Raw genomic sequence first — 25,667 nt, forward strand, 5'->3', positions numbered from 1 at the left:
TCCTGGCTGTCAAAAGCGCCACCCACCCTGAAAGAGCAAGTCAATACAGCAACATCACTGGGGCACAGGTGAGCAGAGCTACTGGGGTAAAGGACTCATCTGCCACTGTGCTGTCAACCAGAATGTGTGATACAGGCTCTTCTGTACTTTTGGTCGATCCTCCTTAAAATACCCAAGATGGTTACTTCCACATTGTGTAAACAACATTTCTATCGGATAACAGTCAGGTGTCTTTGTGGAGCTTCTTTTTGACATGAAATGAGGGATCACTCCAGCTCATTGTGATTCTATACCAAACATTAGTTCTATAGATCACATATACAGTACCACCTCTATTTTACAGCAGCCTCTGGGTTCTATCTTTACAGTATGTTTGGCATTCTAACCATCCACCTTCTTACACAATGTCACTTACATTTACATTTACATTTATTCATTTAGCAGACGCTTTTGTCCAAAGTGACGTACATCTCAGCAAAAGTCAATTTATGCATTACATTAAGAGAAGGAGACATAGCTGCAGACATGAAAGTCTCAAGCAAACTTAGTTTGTTACCTACCACTTGCTGCACCAAGGTTCATCGTTCAAGTAGGTGCATAAAACACAGGATAGACAAATCCTGATACCCTCCTACCAATTTTCTTTTATAACATTATAAGACACACAAGCAAACAAAACAATGCCGGAGTAGTGGCTGAATAAGTGCTTTATCTGGTGATGCTCATGAAGTTACGGTGCATGAACATTCACACCATACATGATACATGAGCTGGAGAGATCTTGGGTGAAATGGGCCCAGAAAAGGTGAGTTTTCAGACCCTTCTTGAACATAGACAGAGTTTCCACAGTTCTGAGTGAGAGGGGAAGGTCATTCCACCACAACGGAGCCAGAACCGAGAACCTCCATGCTTTACCTTTCATGCGCGGGACCACCAAGCGAGCAGATGCCTTTCCATCTCAACACTGACAGCATCAGAAGAGTCCTATTGTTCTCATGGGATAAAGTTACTGAGAGTTTGACCAGGGCTTTAATTTAAAAGACAATTCATAAGCTGATTTCATCCTACACTGGGAATATATTAAAGTGTCTAATGAGCATATATTTAGTAAAGTGGAAAATTATGAGTCAAGAGCTAACATGTATGCTGCAAACTCAATATGCAAATAAGAACAGTCAATTGTTAACCCATTAACCCAAACCCAGTAAGAATAAATTGCACTTCTGCAAACATTTCAATACCCTTCATGACTTAAACAATGTACATTTATTCATTTTGCTGGTACTTTTCTCAGAAGCAGCTTACAATGTCAAGATTACAATTACTACAAACTGACACTTACACGGGTGGGTAATTTTACTGGTGCAATTTTAGGGTAAGTACCTTGCTCAAGGGTACTACAGCCAGAGGTGGGGATCAAACTTGCAACCTTTGGAGGCAAAGGCAGCAGTTCTAACTACTACGTTACCAACTGTACAATATGTCTGTGATGCTTAGTCTTGGTCTTTATATTAAATAATGAATGTACACTGTATCTCCCCGACTTCCCCTTTAACAGGAGCCTGCTTTATTCCACTGGGAGTCAGTGAAACGCCTGTGCTGAAACCAGCCCAGTGCTGGGGAAGGATCTGAATTACGCAACACTCATCTGAAATGTTTGGAAGAATCTTAATGGATGCATGGCACATATATTCAGCAGTATTGATTTTTCCAGGTATGAATCACTGAAGTGTTAAAAGCAGTGTTATTGATTTACAATGTTCAGCTCCTGCACTGCACACACATCAAACTGGTCAGTTACACCGCATTTAAATCATTTTTTTAATTACTTTGACTAATTAAATCACTCAGTTTACCCAGCTGAAATGTGTTCTTTTCTTTAATCTGAAAGACGAAGCCAAGGAAATGGAGAGATTGATCTCAGATCTCATAGATTTATTTTAATTAAAAATCCAATGAGCAATAGTAACCACTGGCATTAATATACTTCAACTGTAATTCTTGATATGTGACACTGTACATTTGAATCCCAAAGGATAATGTTTTTTTGTTTATCTTCAATATGCAAATCAATCACACACACACACACACACACACACACACACACACACACACACTCTGAAACCTAACCTGGCAACACAGGGCATAGGGCTGGAGGGGTAGGGGACAGACCCAGGACTGGATGCCAGTCCACCACAAGGCACCCCAGGTGGGACTCAAACCCCAGACTTACCAGAGAGCAGGACCCAGCCAAGTCCGCTGTACCACCACACCCCCTGCCTGAAACCACTTGTCCCACTCGGGGTCGCGGCAAACTGGAGCCTAACCCAGCAACACAGGGCGTAAGGCTGGAGGGGGAGGGGACACACCCAGAACGAGATGCCACTCCTTCGCAAGGCACCCCAAGCAGGACTTCAACCCCAGACCCACCGGAGAGCAGGCACAGGCCAAGCCCACTGCGCCATCACACCCACCTAATGTGCAAATCACCTATAATAATGTATGCATAGCACTACACCTTGCTTATCACACCCACATCCCACTGTCTGAACATCAGGCTAACCTGCTTCTTCTCCACTGATGGTATTAGAAGTGTACAGGCCCATCAGGTGGCAGAAAGTACCACATTTCATTCTGTTGTATTTGGCTCTGTCTTCTGCTAGTTATGCTTATTACGATCATGCTTGTTTTATTAATAGATTTATTAATCTTTGTAAAATTATTGATTCTTGTATTGAAAGGTGGAGTCTTTGTTCATTGGATGCGGGTTACCTTAAAGTACCTGCGATCAATGATATCTCAGCAGGGGGGTGTGCCTGTAGCTATAGGCCACCTAAATTCTGGAATAGTCTACCAGTTACTGTCAGGAATGCCCCGCCTGTTTCAGCCTTTAAATCCAGGCTAAAGACTTACATGTTCAATCGGACATATCACTAAGCACTGTAATTCTAGTTGACTTTCTCTTTTATTTCCCCCCTCTGATTTAACCTGTCTAACCTCTTTAGGACAACAGTTACTAACAATTCCTTTCTTGCTGAGTTGCTCACACATACACATACACACATACACACACACACACTTTCTGAATCGCATGTCCCATACGGGGTCCCGGTTGCATTATAATAATTATAAGTGCATTTCAGCTGAGCATTTTTTCCCTGAGATAAGACCGGAGGAGGCTGGCTAGCCATCATACAAGAACTGCATGCTGACTGAAGCTAATGACCACCTGCCATGATGGACGAGATGTACCTACATGAACCGCGGCGACGGGAATCCAGGAGCACCCTTACGATGTATGCAGGCCCGCTTCCGTCGGGCAAGGTTATGGGAGAGGGAGGCGCTGGCTGCAGCTGATGGAGAGCAGTGGCCATGGGTTTCAGGAACGACGCATGGAAAGAGGGGTGTATACGCAAGTGCCGGGGTAGTTGCAGCTGATAGGTGACAGGAGTGACTCACCATAGAACCTTGAAGGGTCCCAAGTACCTAGGGCTAAGTTTTTTGGACATGTACGGTCCTTGTAAGCCGCGGGTGGATAACCATACCCTCTGACCTGGGAGGATGGAGAGCGGTTGTCGTCGTCTGTCCTCCTGGTGTTTTAATTGTGACTGGCGACAGAGAAGATCGCGCACAGCTTTCCATACCGTCTGGCCGTTCTTGTACCAGGCATCCACCGCGGGCACGTCCCTGGGTTCCAGATGCCATGGAAATAACGGCGGTTGGTACCCTAAAATACACTGGAAAGGTGAGTGTCCACTCGATGAGTGAGTGAGGGTATTGTGGGCGTATTCTAACCAGGGCAAGTACCGCACCCACTGCTGGGGATTACCCAAACAGTAGCTTCGGAGAAATCGACCAACGTCTTGTTGGAGATGCTCCACTTGCCCATTGGCCTGGGGGTGGTAGCCAGAAGTCAGACTCACCGTAATCCCTAGCTTTCTCCAGAATGCCTTCCAGACCCGTGAGGTGAACTGAGGTCCTCGGTCGGAGACGATGTCCTCGGGCAGACCGTAAAGCCGGAAAACGTGGTGGAAGAGGAGCTCGGCGGTTTCGAGAGCAGTGGATAACTTTGGTAAAGGAACCAAGCGACAACCCTTAGAGAAACGGTCAAGGATGGTCAGGATTGTGGTCTTACCTTCTGAACTGGGGAGGTCGACTAAGAAGTCGAGTGCTATATGTGTCCAGGGGCGTCTTGGGATGGGCAAGGGCTGTAGGAGTCCTGCAGGTTTCTGGATTGGAACCTTTGCTTGTGCACAAACAGGGCAAGCCCGGACATAGTCTTGCACATCCTCCTTGAGGGACGGCCACCAGTATTGCCTCTGCAGCTGCTCTTGAGTGCGACTGAAGCCGGGATGTCCTGCAGGTGGGTGATCGTGGGCCCATTGGAGCAGCGTCTTTCGTCTCCCTGGGGGAACATATTGCTTACCCACCGGTCCTCCAGGAGGTACTGTGGACGGATCTGGTTGCGGCCCTTGGTTGACATCCCATAGCACGGGCCCCACCACACAGGTCCTGGGCAGGATATAGTCAGGTTCACCAGGGGGTGGTCTTAGGCGCGAGAGAGCATCCGCTTTGGTGTTTTTCGTCCCAGGCCTGTAGGTCACCGTGAAGTTAAACCGAGCAGCAAAAAAAAAAAAAAAAAAAAAAAAGCGCCCACCTGGCTTGCCGAGAGTTTAAGCGTCGGGCACTCTGCAAGTACTCGAGGTTCTTGTGATCAGTTAGTATCAGAAAGGGATGCTTTGCACCTTCCAACCAGTGACGCCATTCTTCTAATGCCAGTTTCATGGCTAACAGTTCCCGATGTCGTAGTTGCGTTCGGCAGGAGACAATTTCCTAGAGAAGAAGGCATAAGGGTACATTTTCTCCGGTTTACCCTGGCGTTGGGAAAGCACAGCGCCTATCCCAGTTTCCGATGCATCGACCTCCACGATGAATGGGAGTTCTGGATCTGGTTGGTGTAAGATGGGCGCTGAGGTGAAGCGGCGTTTGAGCTCATCGAATGCCTGTTGAGCCTCTGGGTTCCATGGGAGTCTGTATGATTTCGTTGCTGTTAACGCGGTTAGAGGGGCAGCAATCAAACTGAAATTCCTTATGAACCGGCGGTAGAAGTTGGCAAACCCTAGGAATCGTTGTAAGGCCTTTGTAGTGGTCGGACACGGCCATTCTAATAATGCACGTACCTTACCCGGATCCATGGCGACTCCATCCGGGGTCAGTATGAAACCAAGGTAGGAGATCCTTTGCTGGTAGAACTCACTTTTCCAGCTTGACGTACAATCGGTTCTGTAGCAGGCACTGTAAAACCCGTCCAACTGAACGTGACTGTTAAAATCCTTGGGGAAAAAAAAAAAAAAAAAAAAATCAAGATGTCATCCAGGTATACAAGCACCCCACAAAGTACCAGGTCCCCCAGCACATGATTGACAAAGGCCTGAAATACACTTGGTGCATTGGCAAGCCCAAAAGGCATGACCCGGTACTCATAATGCCCCATGGTCGTACTAAATGCGGTCTTCCACTCATCTCCTTCTCGGATACGTATCAGGTTGCATGCACTCCTTAAGTCTAATTTTGTGAACCACTTTGCATCTCGGACTTGTTCTAGGGCAGCTGTGATCAATGGCATTGGATGAGGGTACCTGATAGTGATGCGATTTAGGCCCCGATAGTCTATGCACGGTCGCAATCCCCCGTCCTTTTTCTCTACAAAAAAGAAACCGGCGGAGGCAGGAGAAGTGGAGGGTCGGATGATACCGGAGGCGAGCATCTCTGTGATGTATTGCTGAAGTGCCTGCTGCTCAGGCCGTGATAGGGGATAAACACGACTACGGGGTGGTGTGGTACCTGGCAACAGATCGATTGCACAGTCCCATGGGCGGTGAGGAGGTAGCTCGGCAGCACAACTGCGGCTGAAAACTGTAGCCAGTTCTTGGTACTCAGGGGGTATCTGTGCAGGCTGTGCAGATTCATTTCCCTCAATGGAGGTAGCCCTGCAAGGCAACCTCAGGCATTTTCTCCCACATTGAGTTCCCCACGAAGTGAGGTCTCCGGTGCTCCAATCGAAAACGGGGTTATGAGATGCTAACCAGGGAAATCCCAGAATCACCGGAACCTCAGGGGTGGCGATCAGATAAAACTGCATTGTTTCATGATGACAAGCCCCGATCACCATCTGAAGGGGGGCTGTCCGTAAATCTACAAACCCCTTGCCTAGGGGTTGTCCATCTAACGCATTAATCTTGAGGCGCTGGGGACATTTTTCTACAGGAATCTTGTGGTACTGGGCAAAATTAATGTCTATAAAACTGCCTGCTGCCCCAGAATCGACCAAAGCCTGTATGGACAGGCTACCCACTCCCCAAGACAAGGGGATGGGGACAGTCATACGGTCACAGTGGAGGATCCCACTCACCTGGGCTCTGGGACGGATGGGACACTGAAGACGACGGTGTCAGGGTTCCCCGCAATACAGGTACAGGGCTTCTTGGAATCTTCGCCTTTGTTCCGTGGGAGACAGGCGTCCCCGTCCCAGCTGCATGGGCTCCGCAGTGCTGCACTCGTTGCTGGTTTGCTCCGGAGTGGCGCGGCGCCGTGGTTCTTTGGTGCGCACGGCGTTGTCGACGGCCACCGCAGTATCAATGAATTGATCCAGGTTCCATTTGTCTCCTCAGAACGCCATCTCTTTCCGTATGCGAGGGTCTAAACCTCGGCGAAAACTAGCCAGGAGTGCTGACTTGCCCCAGTCACTGCGAGCGGCTAAGGTGCCGAACTCGATGGTGTAGTCGGCTACCGTTCATTCCCCCTTTCTGATCTCGAACAGTCTTTCACTTATGCTGTCATCTGACGGGGGCAGCCCGAACACGGCTTGAAACCGGGTCTTAAAGTCTTCATAGGTCGACTGTGAATTACACCCCCAAGTGGCCGTGGCCCAGTCTAACGCATGGCCGGCAAGGAGAGACATGATATAAGTAATACGGCTGAGGTTAGTGCCGTACACCTGAGGCAGGCTAGAAAAAAAACAGGCACTCGTCCAGAGTCAGTAAAAGGGCTAGCAAAATCATTCTAGACCCCTCACATCCAGGCCACTTCCTCTTCGAACCCTTGCCATCTGGCCGGCGCTACAGAGCACTGAGCACCAGGACAGTCAGGCATAAGAAAAGTTTCTTTCCTCAGGCCATCTACCTCATGAACACCTAAATCTCTCCTCTAGAGAGTAAACCAGTGCAATACATAATGCTATTTATATTTATAACTTTTTATCACATCATATCTCTTCTCACACTCTCTTGCATTTGTAACTAGTGACTATTTTTGTATATAATATCGGGTACTGTATATTTTTATATATTTTTCATCCCTTATTCACATACTCTATCTTCTCATCTATCTTGCCACTGTCATTCTGTCTGTGCTGTGGAAGTTCCTGTCACCAAGACAAATTCCTTGTATGTGTGAATATACTTGGCAATAAAGCTCGTTCTGATTCTGATTCTAACTGTCTTTATCTTCTCATTTGCTAGTCCTGTTTCACTTCTTCCTTAACCTTTGTTTTAGATTTGCCTTGAAGAACATACTTCATGAGAGCCAATGCTACAACTGTCAATGTGATTTTTTTTAAATTGAGTTTTATGATTTAAAAAGAGTTATGAATAGACTAAAGGCCCCAGCTGTGTTCCTAAACAGATGAATCAGTGTTTATGTTCAGTACCCTCATTAGATGACTGACATCTGAAAGGCATCAGATGGGAAATGAAAAGGAATAAATATGAAATTATCGTATGAAATAAAATGTGATCATATAACATGAAATGATCTTATCCAACAGAGCTACAGTTGATACAGTAGTAGATAAAAGCATATGCAGAAGATTTGTAATTTTCATGGTTTGCACTGCCTAGCTGTGTGACTGCCCTCTTGTGTGAATATGCAAAGTTATTTCACGAGAATTCTTTTCTGCTGAGTAACAGACTTCAACTAAACCAGAACCAGTTCCATTCACACACACACACACACACACATTTTCAGAACCGCTTGTCCCATACGGGGTCACGGGGAACCAGAGCCTACCCGGTAACACAGGGCGTAAGGCCGGAGGGGGAGGGGACACACCCAGGACGGGACGCCAGTCCGTCACAAGGCACCCCAAGCAGGACTCGAACCCCAGACCCACCGGAGAGCAGAACTGCAGCCCAACCCACTGCGCCACCGCACCCCCCAGTTCCATTCATTCATTCGAATTTTATTTTCATTATTGTCCACGATCGCGGTACATAAGTCAATTCTAGAATTATTTGCACCCTTTATGAAAATAGGTACAATTAAAGAGAAGAATTAAAAACACTGAATTTTGTAAAGAATGGCAATTTGTTACATGTCAAAATATTCTTGGGGTGCCAATAAATTTTAAACCTATGTTTTGTAGAAAAAAAAGGCACTAAGAAAAGTATGCTTGAAAAAATATTGTGTTAAAGGTACATGGCGTTCCAGCGTATGTTTAAGCCCAAGGCAAAACCCCCCGCATGAGTTCATTTTTATTTTAAGAGTTCAGTTTACATAGTAAGGCTTATACTTATGGCCACGTGGTGGCGCGGCGGGCTTGGCCGGGTCCCGTTCTCTGGCGGGTCTGGGGTTCGAGTCCTGCTTGGGGTGTCCTGCGTTGGACTGGCGTCCCGTCCTGGGTGTGTCCCCTCCCCCTTCCGCCTTGCGCATGAACTGTGTGTGTGCGTGTGTTCGTTGGAGTCTCCTCCCACCCGGACCTGTCGATGTGAAAGACACTAGAAAACCGATTCCCTTCCTCTGACCTGCCCTACTTCACGCGAGTGGTCTATCTGAGTTGGGGTCTATCATTCTCAACATGCCATTAATTATAAGTGCATTTCAACTGGTACTTTCATATACCAATCTCATCTGTGACTGATGTGACAAGAGGCGGCACAGTCATTATTTCGCACCTGCAGTCCCCGGGCGCGCGCGACCGCCGGAGATTCCATAGTAAGACTTCCGTCCTGGGGCGGCGCCTACGACCAACACCCTCGTCGACGTCATACGGTGGTTGGGCTGAGCGTGCGACCGAGTGCCCCCCCCCTTCCCCCTCCCCCTCCCGACAGCAGACACACCTGAGAGCGAAGAGGGTTTGAAGTGACAAAGGGAAACGAGAGCAGCTTCGGTACAAAGAGGGAAATTAAGGTAAACCGGTGGATAATCTGACTCTGCGGGCGACAACAGTGGAGTAGTCTAGTAGGGGAGTCCTCAAAAGGTTTTTTTTTTTGGTCAAAGTTTACAAATATCTTATTAGTAGTTTCCGAATTGGCAGTTTGAGAGCACGAGATTCTACGTCAGAGACCAGGTGCGTTGGAGTTTTTTGGCTTTTCTAGTACGCCAACTGGTTATTTGTTTAAATTCGGATGTGTACATATTTATTTTTAATCTTCGTCAATGGACATCAGCAGTTGAGTTGGATAAACAACCTACTAATTCCATGATGTAACGTGTAGTCAATTGAATTTGGTGTACGTTCTGGTGGTTGATCTGCCGCTGTGTACATGGTGGCCTGTAAGTGTAATTTTGTACTTCAGTTTTTTTTATTTCCATTGTAATCTTTCTGAAAATGTTTAGTTTTCCACCTCCAGCTGTACTTCTTCGTTGATGGCCTGGCTTGTCCCGAAGATGCCCCCTTTCGCAAGCGCCCTGCTGTTGGTATTCCTGCTGTCCCTCCGCTGTCCCCGTTGCTTGGGACAGCAGTGCTTCGACAATTTCGAGAAGGGCGAGAAGGATTTCGTCCTGGATACGGATGATTCCGTGAAAGCGGGGGCCACCTTCATCGCGTCACCCAGCATCTCGAGCCCCGACGACTGCGTGCACGAGTGCTGCCGGGTCCCCAACTGCAACGTGGCCCTGATCGAGAAGCACGAGGCAGGGGGCAGCTCGTGCTTCCTTTTCGACTGCCTCTACAAGCAGGAGTACGTGTGCAAGTTCATGCGCAAGGTTGGCTTCAACACCTACATCCTGAAGTCCGTCTATGAGGCTAATCTGAAGGGCTCCTCCACTACTCGTAAGAATCCAGACACTTTCGCTTTCCTTACCTTTTATTGTCACACGCTCATCTTGTCATGGCTTCTTTCGGCTTTCAGTTGTTCCAGGTTGACCTGCAGCATTTCCCTCAATATCTGACACCATAATATCACGCTGTGCAAATCTGTAGGCCTTTACTCTTTTTACACTGTGTATTTGGGGGCAGCAAGTATGCCACCACCTTGCCTTTGGAAGGAACCTGGGTTCAAATCCCAGCTTCTGCAGTAGTACCTCTGGTCAAGGTACTTACCTTAAACTGATACAGAGAAAATGAGCCAGTTATATAAATGGACAAATGATTGTAAGTACCTTAGTGTCCAGTTGTCACACTGTAAGTCATGTTGGATAAAAGGATGGAATAGGTGCATGGGTTGTGATGCTGACAGACATCACCGGTTCCAGATCACTGGTCAGCACTTAGGCCTCCCATTTTGGACATCAGCATGTGGTCAGACCACAGCAACATATCTGTTTATGTTTATTTATTTATCAGACTCTTTTCTCCAAAGCGACTTCCAATGAATTCTATGTAGTGTTATGAGCCCACACGCCTTATTCACCAAGGTGACTTACACTGCTAGATACACTACTTACAATGGGTCACTCATCCATACATCATGTTTGTCTGCCCCGTTGACATTCTTCATCGTGGGTGGAAAAACTATAAAATAGTACAAAACCAAAGTGTTGGCTAGGAATGTGGATTGTGACACATTAGTCTGATACTATCACTTTCCGTCCTGAAAAACACGGTGTGGTCTGAACTGTGACCACACAGAAATTAAAATGGGCCAATGGCCTGTGTCAGATTAAAGAAAGTAGCAGCGGTTATCCATCGACGAAAAAATCTTAAATGCACAAATCATCTGGGCTTCCTGTTCCTTGTCCAAACACGAAGCTGCTTGTATTTTCATCCCTGTGAATATTCAGGAACTGTATTTTTACGTCAACATCCTGAGTAACAGGCTGGATTTGCTACTTTTCAACACATGACCTGCAGTGCCCCAAGAAATTGTACACCTTCTCAAACTAGCTAGCTATGCATCTTGTCAGAACATGTCCTGTTTTGGTGGCTCCTTATCTTAGGCCACCACAGTTCTCCATGAGTTTTAGCTTTTAGCATAGCTTTTAGCTCAGCAACACGGTTCAGTGTTGTAAACCCTGACCAGCAGATTGTGTATGTTTTCTAATTAAAAACAGAATTTGTGGCAAATGTGTTGTGGTTTTACAAATATGTATCTTCTTGTTTCTCCATCACTAGTTTTTGAGGAGACCAGCAGCTCTGCCTTTTTTGCAAATTGATGAAATATAACTGACATGTCCGTGTAAAGCGTAGCGTAGCCCTAACGTCATCCCTTCTTGCAGATCCTGATAAGCCTCCCATCGCTAAGACCGGACAAGACCGTGTGGTGCAGTCACAGGAAGAACTAATGCTGGAAGGGAATGAAAGTTGGGATGACCATGGGATTGAGAGCTACCACTGGAAACTTGTTTCTGGGAATCCTTCAATTGTCATAGATGTAGGCCACACTGCTTTCCACATCATTTAAAAATATGTGTCACTGACTTGACCCTTTTAATTACTGCTCCAAAACTGCAAAACCAGGCATACCTTCCCTTGTATTCATGCATTACTACACTCTGGCGTTTACCCTCCTTTTGAAGCAAAGGTCATTGAGAATCTTACTTCAGCATATTCAAACAGTACTTCAAGACACACATGGCAGTATTAATATGACAGAGAATGTCTGGAATATGGCTTAGTTCAAAACTTAAAATAAAACAAAGGCACTTTCATGATCCTAAATGCTCACGTGTAGATAAGACGGTGATCTTGTTTCTTTCTCCTAGAAAACCAACTTGCCGGACCAAGTGAAGGTATCCAATCTCACCCCTGGAGTCTACAAATTTGAGCTGACAGTTGTCGATTCTATAGGCCAGTCTAATTCAGCAGTTGTCAAAATCATAGTTCTCACCCTGGAGCAGTCTCAGAGTGAGTCTGGGCCCCTGGGGAGTGGGGGAGAAGGGTTTGGGAAGTGCAGCCTGGCTTTTGGTGGTTGGAGAAATGAAACTTTCACAGCGTGCACTGTATGTCCTGTGGCTGTCTGCTTGTAGTCTTGTGCTGCATTTGGGGGGAAATTAACATTCAGTGTGTGTCTTTGCTAACCAGCTCTTTGAATACAGGAAGTTCAGTTTTTGTCTTTTTGTGCATCACACAATCCGTTAATAAGTAAACAGACTCTTTTTATGCCCTTGTCACAAGGATAGCATCATTTTCCCAGGGGGAAAAGGTCTTTGGATGATGGTCCACTACTGAATTTCAGTGGGTTGTGTTGACACTCAGCCTTGTGTTTATCATAGCTCTGTGCACACACTGCTTTAGTACTTGAATGTTGGCTGATGGTGAAGGTGGGGAGCAGCTATCCAGGTGTCAGCAAAGTCTTTCCATAACTACCCTTCACAAGAAGTCAGGATTGCTAAGATTCAGATGGAACCTTGTCACCTCCACTTTGAAGTGCACACAGTTAATTTGTCAGAATTTAGGTCATTTGTGTGGTCAAGAACAACACTCTCCTTTTATAGTACTTACTGTCAGTCCAGTTATCACTCATTCTTGGTTGATATATTTATGTAAAGGTCTTCCTTTGGTTGTTTGCATATTGTGTCATGAATGGCAAGACTTTTCTCCTGAATATATTCACTATGATGATATCGTATTACAGAAGAACTGAAATACCAAATTTTAAATGTCCCTCATTATGAAAAATAACCAGCAGTTTAATTAAGGAATTTTCAAATGAAGAAAACTGTGATGTATGTTTGTTAGATACTATTGTAAAATGAGCATTTAATTTGTGTTGGTGTAACTTTTGGTACTTTGTGAAATGGTTGTCAGTGAAGGTAAAGTCAATTGCTTTAAGTGTAATGCTTACCCTGGGATCAGTAGTAGATTATGTCATCCTCTCAGATGACCTGGAAAAGGGCACCTCTGAGATGATTTCATGTGTACGTCAGTGAAATACTGGAGGTTTTGTACAGGAGCACCCAATAAGAGACTAAAGAGATAGGTAGTGCCTCCCTTGCACCCAGGACCTGTGGAGCCCAGAGCAACAGCTGGCAGTTTGATGAGCATATGGGCTGTGCATTTAAATGAGCGTACCTGTTGTCGGCTGGAATGGTGTGGGAAGTTGAGTAATGGCTCCTCAGGTTCCAGAGGGTTGAGTCATTTGCTGGCTGCCTACAATCAAGTGCCTATCGTGTAAGAGAAATGTTTTGTTCTTGCTCGCCTTTGTTTTGTTTAGGAGCTCACCTGTAGAGACAAGTTCTGATTAAATGCAAGGGAAAGAAGTAACTGTGCTGATCCTGGAAATGGATATTTAACATGGAGAGTTGTGTTGGGTCATAAAGACGCGATTCACATGGTTTTTATCGTGTCTCCTTCAGATGGTCAATATAGGAAAACAAGCTGCTGTGGTCAGTCCAATAGCTTGTACTGAATACTTTTTTCTCTTTTCCCCTAAAAATGCTTTAATTTTTACCCTTTTGTCTATTTCCCAGGTTTTACTGTTAATCCTTTGTCAGTCACAAAGTTTGAATTGAATAAACCCCTCTTATTTAGACCATGTTGAGTGTTGGAACGGTCAGCTTGTCATTGTAAACGGGTAGTAAGACTTCGTTATTGTGGGTTGGAGTGTGAATGGGAGGTTGCCTCTATTTTCCAGGCAGTTTCTATTGAAACAGGAAGCGACAGTATCTGTGGCTATAAACATGGCCCCTCCCAGTGCAGGGAACTGGTAAGGCTGGTTTAACTACTGAGTTACCCGAGTTTCATGTGTGATGTCAGACACCTTTGATTCGCCCACACGCAACACTCTAAACTGTAGATTAACAATCCAGGACAGTGGACTCTTGTCCCCCCCACAACTGAAGTTTTTCATCTCTGTGGTTGAAGTACAGCTTAATTGGAATTTCACTGGGCTTTGTCTCAAGGAAAGAGGACTGACTGTAGTACAGTCCTCAAGTCACTCATTAACATGTTTGTGTTCAGTGTTGGAATGGGGAAGGACAGCAATTCTTCTGTGACTCCAGCTGCCAGCTTGTGGGCAAATCAAAGCCTTACAGTTCTGTGCTCTCTCTGCTTGTGGCCTTCAGACCAAGACCCTGAGAGTTAAAGATCAGGCTTTTTTAACTTTCAGTTTCATGACAAACTTTGTTCCTATGTAATACAATTAACTCTTCTGGGGTTTTGCAACAGTTCCAAGTCTTTGGACAGTTGACATGTTGTGGGGGGATGGAAAATCCTACAGGTTCTACAGGCAGCTGGTAACAGTGGCTAGAGCTGCTGCCTTTGGACCCAAAGGTTGCAGGTCCAAATCTCACCTCCAGGTGTAGTACCTTGAGCAAGGTGCTTACTCCAAATTACTCCAGTAAAATTACTCAGCTGTATAAATGGGTAAATAACTGACTTAACACTGTCAGTTGCTTTGGAGTGAAGTGTCAACTAAATGAATACATGTAAATGTAAAGGTTTTACAAAAGGGAATTTTACAAAGCCTAAGCTGTCCATGTTGGCTGTGTCACATCAGCACTAATGTGTCAGTTTTGCGCCATGAAAATTTTGATATATTTGTCATTGCACCTGCCACAAAGAATCTGCTCCACCATTTCTGTTGAAGGATATACACTGACTCCTCATGTTATGAATGGTCAGGTTGCAGACCTTTGAAAATGCAAACATTTTCCAACTTATTTATTTAAAGAAAGAAAAATCCTGTGTTTCTCTCTGTAGTAGAGAAAACACAACCTTTGTTTGCCCTCGAGGCGGGGGCATGGTGGGTATGCCCTGTGCCTGCTCTATGGTGGGTCTGGGGTTCGAGTCTTGCTTGGGGTGCCTTGCGATGGACTGGGTATGTCCCCTCCCCCTACAGTCTTACGCCCTGTGTTACCGGGTTAGGCTCCGGCTCGCTGCCACCCCGCTTGGGACAAGCGGTTTCAGTCAATGTGTATGTGTGTTTGCCCTCCACGCCGAGCTTAACAGAATAGGAGTGTAGCAGTGCTTTAACTCTCCGCTTGTGTCATGTTTCCAGCTTATATCTGGTGTTCCAGTGTGTCAGTGATCAATGACAAGGTGACAGATAACTGCTGTAAGTGTTCATAGGATAAATAGTCAGCAGCTGGAACTGAATATCATTTTGTGGAGGTGATGCATTTATATTCAGATATTAGTTTTAATTTAATGTTGCTTGAACTAAATTTATATTTTTAGTATCCGTTTTATATATGTAATATATAGTGTGTGTGTGTGTGTGTGTGTATAAATTTTTTACAGAACTTAAACATTACAGGGACATGTGTTCTAATTTGTGATGGCAAACATACTTTTGGTATTTGGGGAGTCAGTGTTACTGTATTCCTGCTAATGGCTTAACTAGGTATCGAATTTTGCAGTATTTTCATCCCTTGTTTTTTTTTTTATTAATCCTTTGTTAATTTAAAATGAATTACTGCAATTATCTTGTGATTTTTGCTCTGTACTCTTAAAAGCACTTTACTCTTGTATAGTCTTGATCTTGCAAGTTGCTATGGACAAAGGAGTCAGTTACACAAATAATATATCAATACTTCCTTGATCTAACACACATTCTGTATGTTATCTTTTGTCTGGTTCACATCTAAAAAAAAAGTCAAGATGGAACAATGGGATGTGCTCTTCTATTTTGTTCTTGCTTTTCCTGATTGAGCCTGAAACAGAGCCTGCCGAAGATTACCTTCTGCTGGTTTCTGGGTCTATGCCACACCTTCCACGTGTAGGAACAGGTCTGGCTCAGACTAAAGCATTGATAGTGATTGTAAATTGACTTGAAACTTGATATGGGTTCTTCCACACAGCCATTTGTCACAAACAGCAGTGCAAACAATGCAACTGAATTGCCACCCACTGACTCAATATTGGGTACCACTTGCCCAAGATAGGGCTGCAATGGTCTGGAGCCTGTCCTAGGAATGCGGAATGCAAGGCTGAGCAGGTTAAACTGTTGGAAATGCCAGTCCTTTGCATATGGTTCTCTAATTTGTGTCTGAGGGCAGCAGGTGGTATAGTGCTTAGAGCTTCCTGTTAGGACTCAGAGCACCTAAACCCCACCTTACACTGTAATAACCCTGAGCAACCTAATTAACCCAAATTATTCCTGTAACATTGTCCAGGTCTTTCAATTGGAAAATAACAGTAACTTAACACTGTCATCTGCTTTGGAGAAGAGTGTCAGCTAAATGCATAAAAGTAAATGTGTGACTTACCTGTAAATGACTTTTGATGTCAAACACCTATGCAATTCACACGAAAACTGCACCGGTGTTAGTCCTCATGTAAAATTCAGTGCTTTTCCACCAAAAGCCTTAGCTTTGATCCTGGCCTTTGAATTTCAATTTTTGTCCCCCACCCCAAATGTGAACTGTTTAGTTTTTCAGACTGGCACACTGGAGGTAGTTAGTGTATATATATATGGCCTTGATGGCTTATGAAGTATCAACTCTAGGTTCACTTTATCACTACTCCACTTGGCCTTTGCACATCAAGACTGTCTCCCCTTGGAGTAATTACTGCTCTGCCACTTCAGGCAATAAGAATCCAATGAAAACTAAGCACCCCTGTTGTCCATAAATGTCCATAAATTTGGTGAAAATATTACGTTAAATTTATTTCCGTGGAACTTCAATACTTTGATATGTTTGTCAGGCAGTAATATATTTAAATTAAGCCTGTGTTTCACAGACACACTGAAGATTGAGAACCTCTGGTTTGTTGTGTCTTTTGTCATTATGACACCCTTATGCTGCCGTTATGGCTGTACTCCTTTCTGGTGTTTACTATTTTGTTGGCATTTTAAATCCTCAAATGAACAGGTTCTTCGGGCTGTTAACTTTTGTTTAAAATCTCCTTTCTACATCAGCTTGCGCTGCATGATGTGCAGCCTCAACAGTATGTAGAGATAAGGGCAATGTAAATGCTGTCATTTAATGAATAAATGGCATGAGCAGAAGCGGTGCGTTGTGCTGATGTGCTCTGGGGCTTTGCTGCGGTGCCATCACACGTACACCCTATTCCATTTGAGTGTGACTTGTTCTCTATTGTTTGTATTCATCCTTCTACTGGGTGTTGGTTAATTACTTTGCCTTGTTTGCTCACCCCCTGTTCATGACAGACCACTGTCTGGTGCCCAAGAAAGTGGGCATGTGTCGCGGCTCTTTCCCCCGCTGGCACTACAATGCGGCCACAAACGGCTGTGAGCCGTTCACCTTCGGGGGCTGCAAGGGAAACAACAACAACTATCTGACACAGGCGGAGTGCACCAAGGCCTGCCAGGGCATGTCTGGTAGGCCTCTTCCTTAAAAAGAGACAGTGCTTAATGGGGGGTACAAGTGCAATGTGGTATTTCACTCTTTTTGCTTTTCTTCTCTCATTGCAGCCACTTCACCCTCGGGAAGGATGGGAATTGTTCTTGTGCCAACAGGTGAGGTCAGCTGTGGCCGTGTTTGTCCTTTCACATCTGACAATGCGCATTAAGAGCACTCATCACTAATTATGGATTGTCTCAAGTTTCATAAATATCTTGGTAATTTTTTTTATGTTTAAGTGATGTGGCTGACTGATACAGTGTAAACTTAAGTTTTATGTGAACACTGAAGGCAATGGTTGTGTATCCATATACCCGCTGCTTATCAGAGATCTGTGGGAGCCCCTGCACCGCTGATCAGTTCACTTGCGCCAACGGCTGCTGCTTGGACAAGGGTGGGGAGTGCGACATGACTACTCAGTGCAGCGATGGCTCCGACGAGCGGTCCTGCAACAACTGTGAGGGTTACACCTGTCATACCCCCATTTCCCACAGTTTACCACTCACCTAGGTAGGAGACTACCTCTGCTGATGGTTTAGTTTGAGAAGTATTCTATTTAACCATTTTTTCCCTTTGCTAGTGGATAAGCAGTTCAAAGTTCTTCTTCAAATCCCTGTTAATGAACAGAAAGGTGAGTTTACCCCAGTGACCATGGCAGGTCAATGTGCCAAAGTCAGCCCCAGCGAAAAGAGTCTTTATAACCTCCTGCCCTTCATCTTCTTAGTTCGCTGTACAGACCCCCCAAGAACAGGACCCTGTCGTGCCAGCTTTACCCACTGGTACTATGACCCACTCTCCCGAAAGTGCTTAAGGTTCAACTATGGCGGTTGTGAGGGGAATGACAACCGGTTTGAAGTTGAGGATGCCTGCATGAACACCTGCAGAACTGTAACATGTGAGTTCTGTTTCTTTGTATTTACTGTGTGATTACTGTGTATTTACAGAAGAGCGAGAGGGAATGGCACAATTGGTAAACGACTCAGAATTCAGTCGCAATCCTCCAGCCTTAAAAGGTTCAAGTTTTTGTGTGTGGGGGAGGGGAAATTGTAGAATAATCCAAACGTTGCTCATGGGCTGTGTGTGTGTCATTTTGTGTGCAGCGGAAGATGTCTTTGCAAGGGGAGCTTTTGAATACCAGGAATCTCAGCACAGCCAGTCAGGTAACTGAGTTTTGACTCAACTGGAATCGGTGTGGTTCTATGCTGTCAATTTGGCTCATTTATGCTCTGCAAATGTACACACATGATACATTTTTGCAAACCTGTTTATTCTGAAATTGACAATTCATTCTTGTTTTCTGCGTGTGTGTGTGTGTGTGTGTGTGTGTGCGCGCGTGCGCGTGGGCGTCTCGCTCAGGTACCATAGCCATTGCGGTACTGCTGGGCGTGGCCATCCTCATCATGCTGGCCATCCTGGGGTACTGTTTCTTGAAGGGCCGGAAGGACCAGTCACGACCCCAGCGTGTGGCTGCCAATGGAGGCCATACCTTTCCTGTGGAAGACACGGAACGCTTGGTCTACAACAGCACCACCAAGCCCATCTGAGCTGGCACTGCCCCCTGCTGACACAGGCCTGACATTGCAGCAAACTATACCTTCAGAAAGTGAGAGACTTGTGCATGTTCACAGACAAATACAAACAAGATGCATGTGTCACCTTTGTGTCTGCTTAAAAACACATAGGGTAGGGAGGCTTTTGTGTCACACATACTTATATTTGGACCCTTCAGAGCTGAAGCTGCCTCTCTATTCCTTGATCATGGAGAAAGGTAGCAGCAGGACTTCCACATGCAAAGAAACATGAAGCTTTTTTTCTCCCAGACTTTTCTGATTTCTAGCCTCTACATTTAGCACAGAAGCCTTACTATTAGGCTGCAAGTGGCTCAGGGTAATCTCTTCTCGGGGGTGAAATAGTCTGAGTAAAAACCCTCAGGTGGTTCTGTCCTTCCTTGTCTGACCAGCAGACTTTAGAATCTGAATGCAAAACATTTCCATTTGAAAATCTAGACCTACCAGTTTTTTAATCCCTTTTATTGTTTTCTTTAGCCATTTATGATTTTATTAAACATTTTACAACATGTTGCTTGGACATTAATTTTCCAAAAATTCACTTGTCATTAGTCAACTGTAATTGGGTTTGTTTACTGCAAAACAGGCTTTCTTAATCACTAGTTATTCATAGTGAGTGGAAGACAGAACATGGGAATGGCCTTTGGTGGTTATTTATACAGTGTTTAGAAAAATGACGGTACTTTTATGCCAAGTTGCTGCAAACCAGGATTTTATCAATACGTTTTGTATATAGTTTTTATACCTTTGTTCAGAAATTGTCATATATATATATTTCAGAGTGATAAATAAAAAGCCTGAGTACAATGTTTTTTCTGGTTTTAACTTTACTGAGATTGTTTGCATTAACTTTTAAAGTGAAAGATTAAAGACAATCTACTGCAGAAAGCTGATGCATTCTGTTCAAATCTTGGGAATTCAGTATTTTTGTGATGTCTGCCATATTCTGAGCTGTTTAACTTCACCAATGGAAAGTGGTGGGGTGGCATGATGGTGCAGCAGGCAGCTCTGGTGCCTCACAGCATCTGGCCTATGCATTAACATGTGGGTTTGAATGTGGTTTGGTCTGTGTGGAGTTGACATCTTCTTGTTTGTGTGGATTTCCACCCACAGTCCAAAAATATGTTACAGGTTGACTGGCACCTGTAGTGTATGTTTACAGTGCTCTGTTCTGTGAATGGCTGAACTACTGTGGGGAGTCTCCTGTACTGTAAGTCACCTTGAGCAATGATGTCAGTTAAATGTTAATCATTGTGTTTCTTTAGAGAATGGTGTGGTAAATGTAATTGAACAGTACTTTACCTTCCCACACCCAAAAGTACAAGTGAGGGAGATTGGGTGGTCAGTTCCATGATGACACCAGCAGGAGGAAGCATTTCTCGCATTGCAGAGTGCCTTTACAACCTGCAGGTACAGCCTAAGGCGGAAACCCACAGGAAACACGGAGGGAACATGCAAACTGTGCACAGACTGAGCCAGATTCAAACCCATGCTCGAAGTGCCCAGGCGCTGTGGGGGAGCTGCACTAGTGTGCCACCAAAATGCAATTAAAAATAAATGAATTGGTGTTTCAGTGCATCTAGCTCAGATGTTTGTAACGTAAGGAACCAGTATTGTTGGTAAGCACAGAAAAATGTTCTCTGGATTTGGAGGGTTCATGTGTCTCAAAGTATGATGCAATTTCAAGGGACTGTGCTTTGGTGGAACTTGTTTTGAGTTCACAATAACTTAGTTTTCAGCATGTACCGCGGAAAGATGATATAGCCTAACTTGAATGGGCTTGTTTTATCAACTGTTTACCGGCCCCATAAAAAGGAAACCTTGGCCATGATCACAGCAATATGTGAGTGACGGTGAACCATTGTATCTTTAAAACTTGTTTGCATTATACCTGTCTAGCATTATCCGCGCATCTGACCTGCACACAGCTTTCAATACAAAAACTTGAGCAGCATTGGCTTTTCTATTGTCTCAACTGTGTTGCCTGTTTTATCTGAAAGCTATGCAGCTTGGCTGTTCACAGATAATGTCAAAACAATCAGAAGATGAGCTTGGTTTAACATGAACATCGAATTAGGCATTTGAGTGCTCAAATTCCACTATTATGCGCCAAATTAAATGGCAATTTTCTTTTTAATTTTGGAGATACTGCCATCAAGAATAAATTAGAACGTTATTCACGTTCAGGGCAATTGTGTCCAGAACTGGCAAAGTAAATAAAGCAAAGATTCCCCTTTTAATTTCTTACAGTTCTACCACATTTGACAGACATGAGTCTTGAGAAGGCAGCAGCTAATTCAAGAGCAGTTAGGTAGCAGGGTGGGCTTTTTCATAAACAATCCTCTTTTCATTCAGACAAGTATATCAAAAGTATCTAATGAAAAGAACATCTTCCAGTGCAAGTTTGATCTGAAATATTAAGAAATTATTTTTCCCCACTATTATCAATCCATCCTAGGGCACCATCTGCCAGTACTTCCCTGGCTGCTCTAGGCACAAAGAGTGTAAGATCGATCATTGCTAAAATGCCAAAGAGAGCAACCACTTTATCTAAAGACTCAGAGCTACATAGCAGACACTTGGGTTCTCCAAAGCAACTTCCAATGAACTTTATGTAGTGTTATGAACCCACACACCTTATTCACCAAGGTGACTTACACTGCTAGATACACTACTTACAAGGGGTAACTCATCCATACATCAGTGAAACACACTCTCTGCTACTCACACACTATGGGGAACCTGAAGAGGATGTCTTTGAATTGTGGGAGGAAATCCACACAGACAAACTTCACACAGACAGAGTGGGGATTGAACCCATATCCTCTTGCACCACCTAGCCACTGTGAGACAGCAGTGCTGCTCACTGTGCCACCATGCCAACTTGTTTCTCTTTAGCATCTGGAAGTCAAGCCTGGAACCTGATTGTCTATCATTATAAACCACAGAATGTGTGTTAAACTGCAGTTGTTAATGAACATATAATCTGTATGAACACAAGTGAGATATTGAAATAGTTGCTCAGTCATTTGTACAAAATAATATAGTTTTAACTCAGGGTTTGGTCTTTCGCAATCTATTCTGCAAACTCTCCTCCACACAAAAAGTGAGTTATCGCTGGATTTTCCCGGACATTTCTGATCGTTGTCTGAGACTGAAAACATTCCTGAGTATCACCAAGAGCTTCGGTGGAGGAATATGTCTGGAAAAATTATCACCGCTGACAATTAAATGCACAGCCATGACGTGTGTAGATATTCCATAATGCCATAGATTTTTGTTATTTCCCAATCTCTCCTCTTGCATAATGCGTCATTGGTGTTTTATGAAAAGAGGGGTGTGTCAGCTGTTCCCTCAATCTTTTCACAGTGTTTTAAATGGCTCTGAATACTGAGGAAGACATTTTGGAGTGTAAAGTGGAATTTTACAGGTATAAACTTGTCATATGAGCCTGTTTTTTTAGTGCCTCAGAAGCCATCCTTGTCATGTATGTCCGTGTCATTGTACATTTATTACCCTGCAGCACTGTGTGCCAGCGATACTGCTTGTCTGGGAGAGTTTGTACACAGAAACTGGGACCGATCCTGTCCCCATCAGTTAGTTGCCATTGCCATTATGGCAAAGTTTAAGGGCAGACACACCTTTTTCCATAAAATCCATGGGTGTAACAAAGAAGAAAAAATATTTTCTTTCTAATTTTTTTTGGCAAATGAACTGGACTTGCACAATTTCCTAAAGGGTATGTGATCTGTTCAACTGATTACTGTATGTACTAATTTTTCTTTATCCATTTTAAATAGACAGGTGGCACAGTGAGTAGCGCTGCTGTCTCTGTGCTTGGGTGGTGTGAGAGGATGTTTGTTCAATCCCCACTCAGTCTGTGTGGAGTTTGTATGTTCTCCCTGTGTCTCTGTGGGTTTCCTCTGGGTGCTCTGGTTTCCTCCCACAGTCTGAAGACATGCTGTTCAGGTTCACCCATAGTGTGTGTGAGTGACAGAGAGAGTGTGTTCCACTGATGTATGGATGAGTGACCCAGTGTAAGTAGTGTATTTAGCACTGAAAGTCACCTTGGTGAATAAGGTGTGTGGGCTGATAACACTAGAGAGTGTTCATTGGAAGAAAGTGTTGGTTAACTGAATAAATGTTTATACTGTCTTTTTTTTTAAAAGCCAAGACATTCACGTGAGTTAATTATTGCTTGCATCTGCAGTGCTCGGTATGTGGGGCTGGGGGTATTTACAGCCCACATATTTCATCCTGTGTTGAACATGACAACACCCATTGTGGAAAGAAACCACAATGTCATCAATAATTTCTTTATTCTTTATTTTACTGAGTTAATCTATTTGCAACAATATCTGTACTTTGTAACATACACAGTGGAGATATGGGGTTAGTTAAGACTATAGAAACCTTAAACAGTAGGCCTCAGGTATACAGTAGTATGGCATTGATCTCAGAGACAAAGCAACCTTTTAACATCAGGCACCAGTGGAAGAAGCCCACTCTCTGTAGATAATGGACAGAAACTAAATCAGGCGGGTCTCATATTGATGAAGGCGTGTCCTGTCCCAGATCAGCCACAACAAGCCACAAAGCCATGCATCCCATATCCAGCCATATATTGTTTTTAACATTTGAGCAAGAACCTTATTTCATTAAACAGACTTACAGCTTCACTTTATATGGTATGGATAAGAGGAACAAGACATTATGGTTAGGGCTCCATTTGTCCATTCACAGGCAAAGCAAATCTTCACTATTGACATTCATGGACCTGTAAGTTACACATTAACCAGATGTTTACTTTAAAGGCAAAGTGGCTGATACTGCACGTGGCTTTCAGAGATGAAAGAATAGAAGATGTTAGAAAATGGTAAGTATGCAAAACACGTGGGGAGGAGGGTGAGCAAGCAGACAGGGCTTTACTTTTGAAAAATGCAGAGAAATTCCTCCCTGAGCATCACGGACTTCCTGTGTGACGTAAACGTTTATCTCAAGAAATCCTGTTTTCCCTCAGATATTTACTTTGACACCAGGAGACCGTTTTCGAACTACGCGAGCCGCCTTCCGGCGTAACGTTCGCCAGAGCGCGCGAGCTCCAGCTATCTCGCGCCGTGCTCAGCTGGACACCACACGCATGCGCAGATCGAGCGGTTCGTTCGCCCTGCATTGGCGAAGCGGACTCCTGTCCATCCTGCTGTGGAGGCGGAATCGCAGAGGCGCTCGGAGCGGCGCAACGCCTCACTCGCCTGGGATGTGTGAGGACTGCAGCTTTCAGTTTCAAAGAAACTAACGTAACATTACATAAAATAAAATATCGAATGTCTCCGAAGCCTGTGCAGTTCGCTTTTTTGATTTATAGGCAATAAGAAAGAGTAAACGCCGAAGAAGTGGGTAAGTGGAAAGTACATGATGATTTCCTTTTGACGAGCCGGCTTGAGTCTCAAGTCGAAGCAAGTTTTTCGTCAGTTCGCGCTTGATTCCTACTTTTTCTGCATTTGATTTGTCTTTCAAGAACTCACAAAGGTATTCGCTGAATGGACTAAGTGGAGTGACTGCTTGTTTCCTGTGTTTGTATTTAAAACAGTTTGTGACGAGGGCCTTGTTTTTTGTTGTGGAACGTGTGTAACATCAATACAATGAATACTCAATTATTGAGTCAATACAGTAAGTCGTCGCTCCGCCGCGCGCTCTCTCTGTGACTCCCTGGAGTTTCATTAAAACGTTTCTAATTGATAAAAAGTGAACTTTTTCTTCGGATTTCCTCCAGCTTGAAGTGTGTGTGCGTGTCTCCGCAGTGGGACTCACCTGGACACACTGACTGAGCATTACCACGGTTTACCACAATTTACCATGAATAAGCACTGTGACTTTTTCCTGAGACGAGCGTAGCTTCATGATCATGTCAGTAAAAGACAGAACAGCTGATAAAAGCCCGGAATTTTCTATGAAATAAATTAATAATACACCCTTTCTACCTCACATGTGGGCCTTATCATTAGTCACCCAGTGTGATTTTAGGGACAGTGGTTAAAAATTAACACCCTTTAATAAAGTGAGCCTCTTCATGCAAAGTGTGCAGAGAAATGCAAAAGTTGGGTGTGTAAGTATATGGATTCTGGCAAATGAGCGATGAACAGGTAGGGAGAACAGCATCTGCTTTTCCATGTGTTGTACTTCACCCAGAGGTCAGGGGTCACGGCCTGACTACAGTGTCCTCACCAGGGTGCTTCAGTTTTCCCTAGATGAAGAATTTTGGTACCTGCGTACCATTCGCATCTGTAGATACCAAAGCTGTGATGCTGCAGTTATCTGACTTGGCCGATGAGATTTTTGCGTGATGCAAACAGCTTTTGTGAATTCTGGTCTGTCGATTTGTGCTCTGAAACGCCGTTAGTACCTCAGACAGCGGTGGATCGACATCACTGTGCAGCTCAATGTGGCAGTTTGAACTCCTTGAAATGGGTTGTGACATGACAGCTTCATAAAGAGTAATCACTTTGAGAGAGTGGAGGTGACATATTGCAGGGGTGGCCCTGTTTCTGGGAGGCTTGGCCGGGTGGTACCAGCACCTTTTGAGAACAGGGAGTGCCTAGATGTGCCAACCACGCGGGGTGCAGGAATTCGTGA

At 44.4% G+C, this 25,667-nt stretch overlaps 2 protein-coding genes across 5 annotated transcripts in view; both read left to right on the forward strand.

Annotated features, from left to right (window-relative positions):
- Positions 1 to 9,107: 9,107 nt before the first annotated feature.
- spint1a (serine peptidase inhibitor, Kunitz type 1 a) lies at positions 9,108 to 19,918 on the forward strand. Of its 2 annotated transcripts, none has more exons than XM_018727728.2 (11): positions 9,108 to 9,346; positions 9,616 to 10,051; positions 11,437 to 11,591; positions 11,923 to 12,064; positions 17,274 to 17,444; positions 17,538 to 17,582; positions 17,795 to 17,923; positions 18,047 to 18,097; positions 18,191 to 18,361; positions 18,567 to 18,626; positions 18,823 to 19,918. In XM_018727728.2, exons 2-11 carry the CDS (start codon positions 9,646 to 9,648, stop codon positions 19,008 to 19,010), a joined length of 1,518 nt encoding a protein of 505 aa, XP_018583244.1. In that variant the 5' UTR covers positions 9,108 to 9,346; positions 9,616 to 9,645; the 3' UTR covers positions 19,011 to 19,918. The 2 variants fall into 2 exon arrangements, with proteins under 2 accessions (XP_018583244.1, XP_018583245.1); XM_018727729.2 differs by having other exon boundaries at positions 9,630 to 10,051.
- A 4,142-nt stretch (positions 19,919 to 24,060) lies between these two features.
- The window catches only part of LOC108919553 (pleckstrin homology domain-containing family G member 3), a 62,131-nt gene continuing 60,524 nt past the window's right edge, over positions 24,061 to 25,667 (forward strand). For all 3 annotated transcript variants that reach the window (XM_018727590.2, XM_018727592.2, XM_018727591.2), the window contains exon 1: positions 24,061 to 24,431. The gene's annotated coding sequence lies outside the window, so the exon portion shown is untranslated. The remainder of the gene's footprint in view (positions 24,432 to 25,667) is intronic.

This window comes from Scleropages formosus, chromosome 15 (genome assembly GCF_900964775.1).
Source record: "Scleropages formosus chromosome 15, fSclFor1.1, whole genome shotgun sequence".
NCBI lineage: Eukaryota > Metazoa > Chordata > Actinopteri > Osteoglossiformes > Osteoglossidae > Scleropages > Scleropages formosus.